The 17,895-nt window shown below is 36.6% G+C and overlaps 1 protein-coding gene across 4 annotated transcripts in view; it reads right to left on the bottom strand.

The window, feature by feature from the left end:
- Positions 1-17,895, bottom strand: part of LOC135215232 (aspartate aminotransferase-like) — a 51,415-nt gene that overhangs the window by 9,623 nt on the left and 23,897 nt on the right. For 3 of the 4 annotated variants that reach the window (XM_064249767.1, XM_064249753.1, XM_064249745.1), the window contains 7 exons: positions 15,176-15,308; positions 12,520-12,654; positions 11,653-11,841; positions 8,462-8,501; positions 6,461-6,551; positions 5,807-5,986; positions 2,431-2,516 (listed from right to left, as the gene is read on the bottom strand). In XM_064249767.1, the coding sequence (XP_064105837.1) occupies positions 2,431-2,516; positions 5,807-5,986; positions 6,461-6,551; positions 8,462-8,501; positions 11,653-11,841; positions 12,520-12,654; positions 15,176-15,230 (776 nt within the window). In that variant the 5' untranslated portion in view covers positions 15,231-15,308. The remainder of the gene's footprint in view (positions 1-2,430; positions 2,517-5,806; positions 5,987-6,460; positions 6,552-8,461; positions 8,502-11,652; positions 11,842-12,519; positions 12,655-15,175; positions 15,309-17,895) is intronic. The other variant, XM_064249760.1, reaches the window with a different exon arrangement.

Raw genomic sequence — 17,895 nt, forward strand, 5'->3', positions numbered from 1 at the left:
TAAGATACTGTAACCCCACCCTCCTTTCCCATTTTGTATATAAAGCCCTGTCAACTACCTCGATATTCGGTGTGAATTTGAAAAAGTAGAATAAACTACGAAAGTACTTGTTCAAAGTCCCAGTTTTCACTCAACTTCTTACGTGTTTTATATGACACACACCACACACACACACACACACACACACACACACACACACACACATATGTATATATATATATTATATGATATATATTATATATATATTATATATACAGTATATATATATATATATATAAGTCATATCACATTACTGTGATTCATATACATATATCGAGCTACAAATGTCCTATAATATCTAATTCGCTCTACCTTGGAATGAATAATATTTTCATATATGTTTAACCGATATATGAAAATGTATTAATTCCGAGGTAGAGCCAATTAGATATTAAAGGACATTTGTAGCTTGATATATATATATATATATATATATATATATATATATATATATATATATATGTGTGTGTGTGTGTGTGTGTGTGTGTGTGTGTGTGTGTGTGGCGCGCGCGCGCGTATAATTGTCAAGACAACAGGGAAATCTTATCAACAACAATTTGAGATGGAGACCATTTCTGAAAAATTAGACCGCGCACATATGGGGGATACCACGAGCTAAAATAAGTATATTATTTTGTTCAGATGTCACATTAGCCAAGTAAACCATTATCTTCGCGTAGTCCGGGTGAAAATGGGGAAAGAGGAAAGTCTGGGAAACAAAACCACGAAGAAATTTATGACTATGTGCACAATTAAACTTAATGGTTTCATCGAAACGTTTAATTTAACTTAAATGTTTAACGCAGGCTCAAAATTCTGTCTGCTTTGGTCCCGATTATGAAATGTGAGCGAACGTCTTCACGTGTGCAATCGTCCCTTTCTCTCTCTCTCTCCGTCAAGAACTTAAGCTGATAATACTTGTCAAAATAGTGAGAGATGCTTTGGGTGAATAGGCGTTGCCTCCAAACTTTGGCTCTCATTAGAATGTATGAAGATACCACACTCAAGATGTGGGTGGAGTTTGACCACTGCGCTAATATATCTTTCAGGGGCAATACTCTATATAGCTATTGACTAATCAATGTTCGATTTAAAATATATCGAATTCCTATACATATATCTTATTTATGCAAGTGAGTGTGTGTGTGTGTGTGTGTGTGTGTGCGCTTGAATACATGTTATCCTCTAAGTATTTTTATCTAACTGGATTCATGTTAGAAGCTTTAGTTTGAAAAGTATCATTAATGCTAGGAGAAAAGGTATTAATTATAGTAACATTAGCATTACTAAATACTTTTAATACTTGCTTAAAAACGAAATTCACACCTTATAATTCTATTAGCTTTGTAAAAAAAAAAAAAGTTAGGAAATTTCTTTGCGTAACTAAAAAAAAAAAATTACGAATAAATTTTAAAATAAATGCAGTGTCTAATTTTCAAAATAAGATGAAAATACGAACTTTTCTTCCTAATGATAAATAACATAATACTCTGAAAACGGTCCGCTGGCTAAGCGATAGCTTATTATTATCATTAATAATTATTATTATATATAATCTAAAACATTATATAAAGTTTCACATAAATGAAACCATTCGCCTCGCACCTATCGAAGCGCTTATACCCCCTTAATAATGATTAGAGCGATTGAGAAAGTCGGAAACAGCGAGGGAAAGTTACAAATGACTTTAATAAAAATGAATATTTTCTCATCAAGCAAAAATTATTTTACCAAAATATATATCTCTGGGAAAAATTACAACTGATGATTGGAAAGTTAGGCGGCAATCGAATTTTACGCAATAAAGTGTCTCTAAAAAATGTTCAGAACTTATTTTTTTAATCTGATTTATGGGAACCCGACAAGGCATACGGAACAGAGTAGTTAGTTTAATTGTTTGTAAAGGTGATATATGACCCGCTCTTGTGATAGTCAGGTACGATACTTTTTTTTACAATGGTCACACGATGAGAAAAAATCGAGAGTTCACGACGAAGTTTATCAAGAGGCAATTATCATCGATTGGGTTTCGTGTCTCGTAGTGACCCAGTATTATACTGATTAAAACCAATGAACTGACTCTGATCTAAAGCTACGTGTCAGGACACGAATAAACACTTGGGTCTCATTGTGACCTGACGCTCACAGATGGCTCCGAAAGTCCATTGAAAACTTCCAAAATTCACATCCCCGCCCCTCTCCAAATCTAATTATTTTTTGTCAAGTACGAGCCAAACCTTAGGTCAAAATTTCGTAAAATTCACTAGTATATTATTTGTGCAATTCTGCTCACACACACACACACACAAAAAACCCGCGAGTGCTAGTTTTGACGTCTCTTAACAAAAAGTAATCATTGTTCAGTGAATAAGTGAAGGATTTACTACACACCTGTGGCAGTAGTTACTGACGGCCTGCAAGATTTTTGCGCAATTATTCATGTACTGGTCCAGTTCTTGAGCGTTCTCCTTAAGTGCCTGTTGGGGAGTTGAACAGTGTTAGATCAGTGAATGAAAGTGTGAAGTGGTGGGCATAAGTGGTCATAGTCCACAAGGGTGTTTTGTGGGTAAATAAATGAAACTAATCCTTAAAAAGTGCTTCAAGCTTGCTAAAAAAAATAAAAAATAAAAAAAAGTGAGTGTATTGGTTCACACTACTAGAAATCGATAATAATACGAAACATTGAAAGCTATTCAAACCCTCACCTAATGGTTCTGTGCCTTTCTCATCCTAAGTAATATTATTTTAAAGCTGTTTTTATGTTACATCAGCTTTTCCAAATTTTCAGAACATTGTCTTCATGAGGGAGGTTAGACGTCGCTCTCTCTCTCTCTCTCTCTCTCTCTCTCTCTCTCGGGATAGGGGCTGGAGTCGTGGGATTTATGTATTGACATTACTTGAATTAATAGTCCTATTGGTCTATTGGAAAAATAATTACTTATTTAAAAAAAAAACTTATTCTTTTAATGATTCCTTCATAGCGAAGTCTGAATTATAAAGGAATAAAATTCTCATACTAAATGTTATAAACAATAAAGTTCAATGGGTTTTTAATAGTAAAATCCGAAAAATAGAAATAAAATTTTCATACTAAACGTTAAATGAGTTTTTCATAACAAAATATGAACTATAAAGGAATAAAATTCTCAGATAAAACGTTAACAAACATAGGATTAAATTCATTTTTCGCAGCAAAATCTCAACTACAAAGAAATGAAATTCTCAGACAAACGTTTATAAACAAACAGGTGAAGTTTTCAAAGCAAAATTGGAACGACACAGGAATAAAAATCTCTCACTTAACTTTAATAAAAAAAAAAAATAATGAGTTTTCCATAGCAAAATATAACTGTAAAGGAATAAAATTCTCAGGCATAGTTAAAAAATTATATTTTCTATAGCAAAATCTGAGCTATAAAGGCATAAAACCTTCATAATAAACGTTAATAAATAAAAGTAAATTAGTTTTCTACAGCAAAATCTGAATAAGGAATAAAATTCTCATACTAAACGCCAACAAATACAATACGATTAAATTAGTTTTTCATAGCAAATTCTGAACTATAAAAGAATAAAGTTCTCATACTAAACGTTAATAAAAAATAAATTAGTTTTCCACAGCAAAATCTGAACTATAAAGGAATAAAATTCTCATAATAAACGTTACATGTACAAAACTTGTTACCATTCAATTACAATCTCTCCTTCCGATCTCACGCGAGCGGGATTGACAAATGGAAAAGCGTGAATTTGTCTATCCTCTATAACAAGAAAAAAATCTAATTAATCTCAAGTGAAAGGTTGCATTGCTAAATTACTGTCGCGTCACACAATCATTTTTGATAGATCGAGAGTTATTTAAAGGTCTGGTTCCCTCTACTGAAAGATCTGTGGGGCAATAAATCGTTCTTCGATCACTTCGGTTACTATTGTTTTTGTGAACATGACAGCGACCACTTTGTACCTGTACAATTTGACGTTTTAGTACACGTATACAACATATATATATCTATATATATATATATATATATATATATATATATATATATATAGATATAGATAGAGATAAGATATAGATATAATATAGATATAGATATAGATATAGACATATCAGGAATACATACACCACACCACACACACACACATATATATATATATATATATATATATATATATATATATATATTATATATATATATATATACAATGTACGTGTGTTTATATATATATATATAATATATATAATATATCTATAATATATATATATATATTATATAATATATATATATATATATGTTATACATGTACTAAAACGTCAAATTGATTCCTCCTATGCAAAACAAATTTATCTCCAATCTCCCTCATTTACTAACATAATTTGGAAATTCTCCTCAATTTTTTCTTAAAGTATACTTATGGGTAGCCTTCTTTGGCCTCTCGTGATACTCATTTCCCCCATTATTCAATGAAAATAACAGGGTACCGTTTTCTGTCGCATAACTATGTATTTATATCCAATAGCAAAGAAACCGAGAAACCGTTACCTTATTTCGTTCAAATAATGCCGTCTCGTTTTGTCATACTTTACGATTGTATCCCATAACAAAAAGACCGTTTTCTTTTATTAAATTCAAATGACGCCACCTCGTTTTCTGTCATACAACACAATTACATCGCATAGCAAAAAAATACCCAATTATTCAATCTTACAAATCCCTCTTCCTCGGAAGAGAGACCTATTTGTCATTTGCAGGTTGCAACCTTGCACCAGGAAATACGCAACTCTTCATAAACCGTTCCTCTGCCCTGGGTTACGTATCGCCTTTTAACTATAGTTTTCTATAGTGTACAACTCTGGTTAAACTCGTTGGGCTTACTAAATTTTGTAATTATTTACTTCCCTCCCTATCCCTCGAAACTCTCTCTTTATTTTTTTTTCCGTTAGATGCAAGGCAGGCCGTGGAGGGAAGGACCAACTCTTATAAGACGTTTCAGCTGTGATGTAGTAATTAAAGCGCACAATAGACAGAGTCCAGTGTTGTCTTTTCTCTTTGATGTTTCCCCTGGGAGACGATATGGCTCTGTATATATATATCATATATATATATAGATCATATATCTATATGATATATATATATATATTATATTTATATATATAAGATATATTATATATGATATATATATATAATATATATTAATATATATAATATATTTAGATATTATATATATATATATTACGCTCTACCTATAGTAATTAGTATTATCGGTGCTCTATACTCTCATAGTATATTTATATATATATACTAGTATATAATATTATAATAGCGCGATGCACCCGTAGGAGGGGGTACGTAATCGCTCATAACGATTGTCTATAGACTATGTCGAATCAAGATCCTCATCCTATATATCTATAATTATAATACCTATATATATATAGATAGTCTATATATTATATATAAGTATTATCTATCACTCACGTCGACGTTACTAACATCTCAACTTACTATATCGAGTGGTCACTCTGCCCGAAGGCATAACTTATACCACTCCCTCGGTAATTTACATAAATTGATACAGTCCAGTCTGCCCGGCCAGGATTCAAACCCGGGCCTTATGGTTTAGATACAAAGATAGATATATGACGAATTCGACTCCGCTGCACATATTTCAGTCGAATTTAGGTCCTCTATTTAAGCACATGGTAAATCACATTCCCAGACCACTGGCACATCATAAAAAGTTTACTCCAATCAAACCAGCTCACCTTGGCGACCCCATACTGCATGGGGGCCGGTGCACATGAATGGGTGTGCGAAGCTGCGCTTTTGACTGCATTGAACATTTCCTGCAACCTATTCGGAAAATGGGCGTACCCAAGTCTCCACCCACCAGCTGACGCCCATTTGCTGAACCCTGTGATTAAGATGGTTCCTTCGGGATAATGCTGAAATAGGATAAGAATACTGTACACGTTTAGAAATCCTTAAATTTTTGCCTCTCTCTCTATCACACACAAACTAACACAATCAGTAGCGCTAAAATTCTTTCTCTCTATATATTTTTCAGGTTAATCTGCTACAAACAGCCAATTCTTTACTTCAAACTTTATAAAAAATCCTTTATATCCACTCTTCATAATTGCTGTTCTTATATATAATAAACTATGGCATGACAGCATAAAGGCTTTGCATCTAAATAAACGACGACACAGGATCACGAGGCCTAAACATCTAAACAAATGGAAGCACGGGGGCTGCTGAAGCCTTAAGGAAACTCCGCTTTGGTTATTAGGCTTCGAAATCACCTTGACCTGTCAGCACTCTGAAGATAAGCAAAATGAAAAAAAAAAAATCCTCACTGACCTATCAGTAAGGAGGAGATAACAGATTGGACGAGGGTGATAAGGAGCTGCCCTTACTTGCACTATGGAGGCGTGATCCCTGCTGAAGGTCAGCCGAGCGTAGATCTCGTCGCTCAGCACTATGATCGACCGCTTACGGCACACGGCACTGTACGATAATAATGAATAATAAAGGAAAACGACAATTCTTGACACTATAGTAGATTCACATTAACCGTGCATTTGTGCCTTTGATGCCTAGGCCCTTCCCTTACGACGCTCCTGATTGGCTGTTGATAAGCCAATTACATGCCTGGAAACTCTCAGTCTCTCTCTCGAGTTCACATGGGTAGGATGCGTGTTCCACCTCTCCTGAGGTATACGTTTGAAAGACGTATACCTCAGGAGAGGAGGAACACACATCCTACCTGTGTGAACTCTCGAGAGAGTTTCCAGCCCTGTGACTGGCTTATCAACAGCCAATCTGGAGCGTCGTAAGGGAAGGGCCTAGACATCAAATGCACGGTTGATGTGAATCTACTATATTATCGCTAATTCAACATCCATAACAACAATAACAAAACTATTATTATTAATAATAAAAACATATTCATAAATATTTGTAACAGCAACAGGGAAGAGTTACTCTAAATTACAATCAAATAATGAATCAGTCTCGTTCAGTGGAAATGTGGATCTTTCCTAGACAGTGACCTCAAAGGCTTGTTGAGTACAAGCTCGTTGGGGATTAGCGTAAAAACATAAACAAAAGACTGTAAATATCATGAGGATGTTTTTTTTTTTTTATTTATATAGATTTTTGGCATTATGCCAAACACTGGGGCAACTAAGGCCATTCAGCGCTGGAACGGAAATTGACAGTAAAAGGTTTGAAAGGTGTTTCAGGAGGAAAACCTCAAAGCAGTTGCACTATGAAACAATTGTTAGGAGAGGGTGGACAGCAAGATGGAAGAAAGAGAATATGAACAGAGGTACACGAAAAGGAATAAAAGTAGTTGCAGCTAGGGACCGAAGGGACGCTGCAAAGAACCTTAAGTAATGCCTACATTGTACCGAATGAGGTGCACCTCCAAGAAATATTAGTGCTAGATAATGACCCCCGAAAACCCTTGGGGGTCACTATATAGGAAAGATCCGAAAATGTTATTCATGATTTATAAGGGTTTTGGCTTTACAACAGCTCGAATCTGACTAGGCAAAAACAAATCAATACAACTACGCTTGACAAAAACTACATACAAATACTCAGACATATATGTAACACAGCAATAAAGAAGGAAGTTGCTCTTAACTATAATTTTCTAACTTATTTTATATCAGCCTCGTTAAGTGACAATGTTCTTGATGATTTAAAAGGAATTCTACTTAAGCAAGCAGCTCAAATCTGATTTGGCTAAAGAATAGAACAGAATATAGGATTTAGGCCAAAGGCCAAGCTCTGGAGCCTATTGAGGTCATTCAGCGCTGAAAGAGAAATTGACAGTAAGGAGATTTGAAAGGCAAAACAGAGGGAAAACCTCGCAGTTGCACTATAAGACAGAGGGTGGAGAGTCAGATGGAAGAAAGAGAATATGAACGGAGGTATAGTAAAAGGAATGAAATAGGTTGCAGCCAGGGGTCAAAGGGACGTTGCAAAGATTCTTAATTAATACCTACAGTACACCATGTGAAGTGTACTGGCAGCACTAACCCCCTACGGTTGATTTGGCTAAAATTATTCTGTATAAAACACATTATTTATTCATATGTTTAGTTTTTCAATGCAAAAATATAGCTACCCGACTCTGGATCCAAGTTTAACGATTATAAAATCTTAGAAAATGAAACGCGGAGTAACAATGTAATAGATGTAATTACGAAGCAACTGCCCAATTACATTAATGAGGTTGTCTCTTCTAACGAGACAGGTACTTGGATACAGCAGTTAGATAAGGTTACCGTGCACCCATACATAGATCAGAATGACACCCCCCACTCCTTATAAAAATAGGAAGGCCATAGAAAGGGAGAGGAGGCTGATAAAATGAAAAGATACTGCGGTAATCACCTCTCTCTCACCTGAGAGCCCTTAGTTCCTCGTGCGTGTAGCATGTACCACCTGGAAAAAAAATATTTTATCATTTTTAAATATTTATTTTTACCTACGATGAAATAAGCACATTCATCTTGTTAATGCTAACACTCATTAAACCTATTCAAAAACCCCTTAAAGAATGCACCGTTCAAAAACATTAATGGTTTAGAAAAGATTTTAGACCAAAGGCCAAGCACTGGGACATATGAGGCTATTCAGCGCTGATATGGAAATTGACAATAAAAGGTTTGAAAGGTGTAACAGGAGGAAAACCTCGCAGTTGCACTTCGAAACAATTGTTAGGAGAGGGTGGAGAGTAAGATGAAGAAAGAGAATATGAAAGGAGGTACAGAAAAAGGAATGAGAGAGGTTGCAACTAGGGACCGAAGGGACACTGCAAAGACCCTTTAGTAATGCCTACATTGCACATTTATGGTTTAGAAATACTTTTCCTTAGAACTGAGTTGTTACTATGTAAAAACTAAACATCGTTGGCAGGGTGATATTTTCATACAACTATTATTATCAGTTTATCTCATCCTTTCAAAACCAGATGGGTGAAATTTTGTATAAGAGAAAATAATCTGTTTTGAGGTCAGACAACTGCCATCTATGAGTCGAATCAAGTAATCGGTTATCACATAACAAAAGACTTGGCACAGATTCTCTCATGAATATCTAGTGACTGATCCATCCTTAAGGAAATCTAAATTCTGACGAACCACGGATCACCAAAGTCAGTGATTTTTATATGTCCGTCCCCAACCTCGAGCTGCGAGCCACGACAGCCCGCATAGGTAATTCATTGCTTAGGTCAACAGGTGTGTGTGAGAAGAGGAGGAGAGAGAGAGAGAGAGAGAGAGAGAGAGAGAGAGAGAGAGAGAGAGAGAGCTGACATACCGATCTTAACATCTCAGTATATGATGAACAACTTATTTCTCAAAAAATCACAGATCTTTAGTAATTTCTATTTTTTCTAGGTATACAATCCAGCGTCTATACATGAGAGTATTCCTCGGCGAGAGCTGGAATAGGTCACTGAAACTTGGTAACAACTAACAACGTAATTAACTTGTGGTAGGTGGCTCGTGTGTGTGTGTGTGTGGAGTGTGGAGGGGGGGGGTGGGGGGGGGGGAGAACCCACCACCACTTACGTAAGTCGACTAGCACTCTTCCTTTGGCATCGGGGACTACGCGGAGTGGCTGAGGTAGGATTATGATACAAGGTCCTGGTTTGTGTCGCAGATGAAAAATGCAATTTACTTTGAACAATTTTAATTTGTTCCAATGGGAATACAAACTACAAGTTTTTATATAAAAGACTCCGTTCTAAGGTAGAAGGAGAATTCTCAAATGATTAGGTTCCTCGAGGACGATGGGTTACGTGATCGCCTACGTGATTCCCTGCACTGCCAACGTGGAATCAAAGGAATTCGTTTCTGGTGATTAGATATTAATTTCTCGACGTAATGTGGTTCGGATCCAACAATAAGCTGTAGGTCGCGTTGCTAGGTAACCAATTGGTTCCTAGCCACGTAAAATGTCCAATCCTTCGGGCCAACCCTAGGAGAGCTGTTAATTAGTTCAGTGGTCTGGTTAAACCAAGATTTAGTTAGCTTCCCTCAGCTGACTGATAAATTAAATCTCCACCCAGAAATGTCACATTTCCGCCCACGGAAAGTGAGCAGGGGAGCTGCCACTCCCTAACTTCTTTCATGATCGGGCATATAAATGCCAGAATGTTAGGGACCAATCGAGAAGTATCTGGACTCTCTCACTGATCACCGGAATCTCTTAAGAGAACCAACAGTTGCTCACAAGAGGAGTACAAGTCAGAAAGCAGCTAAGGTCAGGTCAGTATCTAGGATATAGATACTGAGCAGCTTTTAGTTTCCTTCCATCATCTAATGGAATTGGATGATAGCTTGTGGGATACTATCGACAGGTGGTGCCTCACAACACGTGGAGAATATAGATTTATATTTTTTCTTTAGGCCTAAGCGCTGAGACCTATGAATCCATTCAGCGATGAAGACGGAAATTGACAGGATGAAGGTTTAAAAGGTGTAACAAGAGGAAAACCTTGCAGTTACACTGTGAAAAAACTAGTAAGTAGATGGAAGAACGAGAATATGAACAGAGGTATAGAAAAAGGAATTAAAGGGGTTGCAGCTATGGTCGAAGGGACACTGCAAAGACCCTTTAGTAATGCCTACAGTGCACACGTGAGGTACACTAACGGCACTATTCCCCCCACCCCCAACAGGGGGCTCACAACATGTGGCTGATGGAGCAGAGGACCTCAGATAAATCTGGCTGGGCATTTCAAACAAAAGAACCACCAGTTCGGAAAACCTCACTATATGGCGCCAACAACGAGCTACCAGTCATCATGAACCCTGGAGTGATCGATTCACTGAGCATATAAGACTGCAGGAAGGAAAGGCCTAAACATCCAGAATGTCCCAAGGGTTCAGTAGGATATACGAACCACTCTGTCACACTACCTAGTATTGGGAGCTCAACTGGTCTGCCAAAACATTCATTCCTCTTGCTCGTAATGTAGCTAGCTGACAGATCGAAACCATGGCAAACTGTTCACACAAGCACCTGCTTCAGATGAGACATGATAGCAAAATTGGCAAGATATGTCCAACCATAAGTGGAGGCCTTGGCTCTGGACTCTGCAAATAAAAAGGATGTATACCCCTATTCTGTTTTAGGCCTAAGTTCTTCAACTACAATGGGGACCATTTCGAACACTCCTCAAATTTCAAATCGGGACTACAGTTCCTACCCCGAAAAAATAAATAAATAAATAAATAAATAAAATAAAAGCGAGCCGGACAAAAAAACAAATCGGAGAATCTCCCAACAAAGGACATCAAACGATTACATAATTGTCCGCTGTCCCTCACACCTTCAGTGTTCGGATTCCTTAGACGTATCCATCACACAAACAACTAACAATCGTGCATAAAATAATATCCAGGAAGAGCACAACATGATGTCCATTCTTGAAAGTTTATCCACCATTTAACGAATCTGTTACAAAATTTCAATGACCGATTCCAGCCCGCGCTGATCATTACTCCTACCTACAAGACAATGATTAGTAATCCCATTGAAAAAAAACAACTTCTAATTAAACTCAAAGAGGTAATTATGTGCTTACTAGGATTCCCTGGGTTCGTATGAATGAGAAGCTTCCATCCGGGTCCGCACAGGACAGCAGCCTCTTCCAAGGAGTGAGGAGTGAGCTTCCAACCGCTCTTACTGTCCGTCTGGATTATTTTAGGTTCCTTCCCTGCAAGGCGGATCTGAGGTGCGTACGTGACCCATGCAGGAGCAGGCAAGAGAATGTCTAGAACAGGAATGAATGATTCATTGTTATTCATAGTATGAGTAATAGCAATAATTATATTTTTTCGAAAAAAAATGTTGTCTCTCCAAGAAAATTGCGCTATCATCTTGGTTTGTAAATAACTGCAAGCACCAGAATTCATTCTTAAATCGATGTTAGCTCTAGAAAGAACTGATTTCAAACCTGGTGAGTAAACAATTTACTAAAGGGCTACAGCAAAACCATAAAAATTGATTTTTCTTTTTGTATCCGGGAAACTGACTTTGTAACAAATTGAAAAAAAAAAAGTGTTTTTTGTGAGTTTTCCCTAGCAAATGAATAAAAACCACTAATACAGGGAATACACGAACTCTTAAAAAAGGAAAAAATAATAAACTATGTAAATTACGGATACCCAAACACACAAGTTCTATGCCGATTTATTTTGTGTACCAAAACGGTGGTAAACATAATAATTTAGTTAAACCAATCGAAAAATATCATCCACTCCGAATGGCCTAATTTTCTCAGCTCCATCATTATCTCCAGGGACCACCACCCAGGATGCCTCCAGTTTTTCCGAAATGGTGTAACTGATGTCATCCATTTACAACTTTTTGGCAACAACACCTCTCGCTTGATACAAGATACACCAAGTAATAAGATTCATAACAGGTAATCTTTATGCCCTACACATACCTCCTTTAAATGTGGTCATGACGAGATAAATGAGCTGTTTGCTTCCAGGGCCCATGACGAAGTTGTTGACGTTCAGGGTGATGTTGTCGTACCTTTCGTGGAATTTCACTATTTCTTCTCTCAGTTCTGGAATGCCTGTTTGATGATAGAGGCGTGATGTGTGAGACTGTGTATATATACGTATATATGTTAGGTCTAGGTAATAACTCCGCGTCGGGTATTTCTTTGGAAACGTCTAATTATTTGGGTTGCTTTTTAAGGCTTTGCCGTTATTTTCGGGGGGTCGACTGTAATTAACCCCCAGGGTCCTAAACATTGCGAAATACATTTGACGCCCCAATAGGTTCCTTGCAGTCCGTGAAGAGTTATTGCCTAGAATTACCTATTTTTACATATATAGTATAAACGAAGATTATTTTATACTTTAATAAGCCAAATTGCTTATGGGAGTAGAATACATCATACTCTTGTATTTATGTGTTTTGAACGTCTGTTATTTGTTTCGTTAGCAAATGCGTGCTTTTAGAGCTAGTAGACCCCTTTATATCCTGCAATTCCAGGGACTACGGTGGGAAGGCTGGGCTTCTGGGTGAAGAAATACAAAAATTAGTAAAATACAAGGACCTTAATCCCACTGACAGTCATCAGTCTGATCAGCATGGTAAGTTTATGGAAGGTTTTCCAAGTAATATCTTGCACTAGGGTAAAGACCTGCTACCCTACGTTGGGTTAGATCAAGCATGGTTGGTTAGATTATTTACGAACGAAACGAATGTCAAAAAAACCCTGGTTTCGCTATCTGCCTTTAACATTTATAGGTAATGTATTTATCTATTCAATCGTATAGCCTGAAAGACTTGCCCACACAACTAATCACGTTATACAAAGCACTTATGAAACTTCTTTATTATCCCAAACGAGACAACACAGCAAGAGGTTAAGCACTTTTTTCACTACCTAATACTTATGGTCCTCACCTAGTAATTGATCCCAACCTTACGGAGCTGACTCCATCACTTGTTTTGTTGGAACAATCACCAGAACTCCACATTCAATTATTATGGCCTTGCGCATAAATTGGAAAGATCACAAAGGCATCATCATGTTGCAGAACACAGCATCGCTTTATTTGTATGGACCAGCCTTAACATGACTTAGGCTACAGAAAGCGTTGTGGCTTTTACTATTTAGCACTGCTGCGTTTATTTACCACCGCCGCTGTCATTGTTTTGTATTTTTGCTATCATTTCGCACTTGCACTTTTGTCCCTGAAAAATCGTGTGCAACGATTCACCACATTATGCGGTAACTGGCCGTCCCAGACCGCCCACAACCACAAGTGTCCAAAAGCATGCTCGCAGCTCGGCAAATAATACGGGAACGGTGACCTCTTTTTGAAGCCTGGTAGCTCGGAATACATTGTATATTTTAAGTTTTAGCACCTATACATATTCGTTTTGGATAATTACTGTATCCAACGCTTGATAGTCCGAGAAAATTAATGTGAAATAATCGTTATTTAGCAACAGCTTGCGAACATTTGCTTACGGAAAATAGAAAAAGCCTATGTATAAAACTAAATTCTCTTCAAGGGTAATATTGGTATGTATTCATTACACGGAATCTATTGCATAGTATATATTGTTACCTGTTTAATTCAGACTAGATGTAAAATAAAATTCTTAAAGCACATTCAAGTTTTTATACGTTGATGTCTCTCGTCTTTCTCGCCTGTAATTCAGACACACGGTGTAGCAAAATGAATGAGTCTACTAACTTAGCAACAGGAATATTCATTCCAACTCAAATACTTTTAAACCTGTTTTTCTCTTTATATGTGTGTATGTTACATGCAGATAGTGAAATGGAATAAGGGACATTTGATTCCCCAAGGGGGTAATACTAAACACAACGAAATACATTTGACACCCCAGCGGTTAGTACTATACACGGCGAAACAGTGTAAGTGAGTCACTTTCACCGTGTTTATGTAATAGCTCCTGGGGGGATCAAATGTACCCTAAGTTTATTTCGCTATTTGCCTGAAATTTCAAGTAGTTCGTGAAATCCATGGTTTTTGCTATCCACCTTAACACACATACACACATTAGAGATGTGTATTTCTGGTGACAGAAGTTCACTGTCGACGTGGTTCGGAAGTCAAGTAAAGCCGTTGGTCCCGTTGCTGAATAACCACTGGTTCCATGCAACGTAAAAACACCATACAAACAAACATACACACACATTATATAATATATATTATACATATATATATATATATATATGTATATAATATATATATAGTTTATAGTATATATATATATATATAGTATATATATATATATATATATATATATATATATATATATATATATATATATATGTAGATATATATATATAAAAGATAGTATATATATATATAGGATATATATATATATATATAGATATATATATATATTATATATTCAATATGATGAACCCAAGTTTCTCACTAAATAAGCAATTGTGAAATCTAAAAGAAAAAATGCAGGACCCACGCTTTAAAAAAATCCATCAAGAACAATTCAGAAGGAATACAAAACTTAGTAAATATGAATTATACATGACTTATTGACAATAGAGCAATCGTAATGGCATGTTATGCCCCTTCACTTACCGACGACAGGCAAATAATCATTGGCAGGGACGAACTGCTTCACGCAATCGACCATACACTTCGGAACTGGGAACGGCGACAGACCAAAGCCGAAGTGAGCTATCTTCCTTCCCGATTTTATGAGCGCTTTCACCTGAAATTTGAATCTATTTTTCATGGAAGTACGAAATGCGTGAAATATACATTAATTGTAAAATCTATGGACACACGTCCTAAGCTTATTTCGGGAACGCAAACCTGAATATATACTCAAGTGCTTTATAATTACAAAGACGCATCATTATACGTGATCGTGTTATATATATATTATATATATATATATAATAATAATATATATATATATATATATATATATATATATATATATATATTGATCACGTATAATGATGTACATGTAAAAATCATTATAAAGTTATCGAATTTTTCCGAATTTCATTATCAAAATAGCAAACACCGTATATGTTAAAACTTATATCATACTTACGTTGCTGAATCATAGAAGAACTCGCTTTGCAGAAAACTTATACAATTATGACTAATTCAAAGACACAGTGAACGATCATCAGCTGTGTATCGATCCTTCCTTAGAGGCATTGCGCCATGAATCTCTACCTCGCTCATATTCTTTCATTTCCTTGATTTTGATGGGTTTTCTTTCCAGTACATTTTGAACATCATATATCGAACATTTTCAGTGTTCATTTCCTCCTTCCTACTAACAGTTAAACAACTGCAGTTTCTTTTCACCCATCTACATATCATCCTCTATTCCTTAAACGTGACTGGTCCATCCTATCATAAATGGTAACCGTTTCACTATTCCTTCTGCGTTTCTCCCTATCACAAACGGTAACCCTTTTACCATTCCATTTGCATATCTCCCTATCACAAACGGTAACCCTTTTACCACTCCATCTGCGTATCTCCCTATCACAAACGGTAACCCTTTTACCACTCCATCTGCGTATCTCCCTATCACAAACGGTAACCCTTTTACCATTCCATCTGCGTATCTCCAAAGTTCATCCTTTGCCACGTAAACAATGTTAACAATTTTCCTTTCATCCTCAATAGTTATCCACACTTCGCTTGAATAGAGAGTTGGCTCAACAGTTCCCTTCACAAAATGCATCCTTGCCTGTCATAGACCCTCAAAGTTTCTTCATCATCTTTTGCAAGCATTTACTCTCACTCACAATTCCTCTCAACTTTCTTCTCTCGTGAATACTCTCAAAAAATTGTCACCGGTCTCAGTTTTTGTCCCTGTCTCCATAGCATTGATGTTTTATCAACAAACATACGCAGTTCCACGCTCTATTAAAGACTTATCGTCTTATTACACAATTTTGTGTTGATACCTAGTGCTGACCTTTCCTTCACTTATTGCATTACTCCACCGACAAAGAGATAAGCAGCTGAGGAGACAACGCACAACTGTGTCAGCACATTTCTACGCCATCCCTTCAACAAACTCGGGCAAAAAATGTTCATTGCTCTCAGCAATGTATACTCTGTAATACTATATATCCTCATTGCTACTCTTTCAGTTCTATCATAAGCTTTCTCTAGCTCAATTCATTCCACGTATAGTTTTTGCCCTCTACTCTCAAACATCTCGCCCCCCCTAGGAGGGTCGTGCCGTCAGTAAACCTCATGCGATGCACTGTAAGGCATTGCTTAAGGGCTGCAGCGTCCAAACGGCCCCTAGCTGCAACCTTTTTTATTCCTTTGACTGTACCTCCGTTCATATTCTCTTTCTTCCATCTTGCTACCCACCCTCTCCTAAAAATTGTTTCATAGTGCAACTGCTAAGTTGTTTTCCTCCTGTTACACTTTTTCAAACCTTTTGACTATCAATTTCCCTTTCAACGCGGAATGACCTCATAGGTCCCAGTTCTTGGTCTTGGACCAAAATTCTATTTTTTTATTCAAACTTCTAACATAACATAGTTGTGGGTGTCAATTATGTCATGGAACGGCTGGAAAAATACTAGCCTTAATGTCGCAATTTTGTTCATAAGAGATCTTTCATATGGTCAAGTTCATCAACTTTTTTTGTATTCGTTGAATTCCCACTTCTTACGTAACTACTGGTTTCGTAACTGCGACAAGACAGATAGCTAAAAAAAAAAAAAAAAAAAAAGCCACGAACAACCCACTTACAGCGATGGCTGCATACTGATAATGCTGCCTCAGAAGTAGTACACACACACACACACACAAAACCTATTACAGTATGATGACTTTAATCAACGGAACTTATTTCGTTTCTACTTGTTGGCAGCACCTACCTGCCATTTTTATCACAAATAATTATTTGTTCATGTAGTAGAAATTTCCTATTACGTTTCCAACATTCATTATTAGAATTTAGATATTTGTAGGAGCATTTCTTGCTTTCATATTTCAAAAGGTTTAATTTTTTTACAGGGGAGTTTAATTATTGACTAGAGTCGGTTCCTACACAGCAGGCCGTGCTACTCGTTTTGCAGAGTCAAAATCCACATTCTGTTGAGGAATAGAATGGCATAGAGAGTTCAGGCCAAAGACCACAAGCACTGGGACCTATGAGGTTGACATTCAGCGCTGGAAAGGAAAACTGAGAGTAAGTAGGTCTGAAAGGTGTAACTGGAGGAAAACTCCCATTTTTGCACTGTGAAATCATTGTTAGGAGAAGGTGGGTAGCAAGACGGAAGAAAGATAATATGAATGGAGGTACA

Source organism: Macrobrachium nipponense, chromosome 19, assembly GCF_015104395.2.
Source record: "Macrobrachium nipponense isolate FS-2020 chromosome 19, ASM1510439v2, whole genome shotgun sequence".
Taxonomy (NCBI): Eukaryota; Metazoa; Arthropoda; class Malacostraca; order Decapoda; family Palaemonidae; genus Macrobrachium; species Macrobrachium nipponense.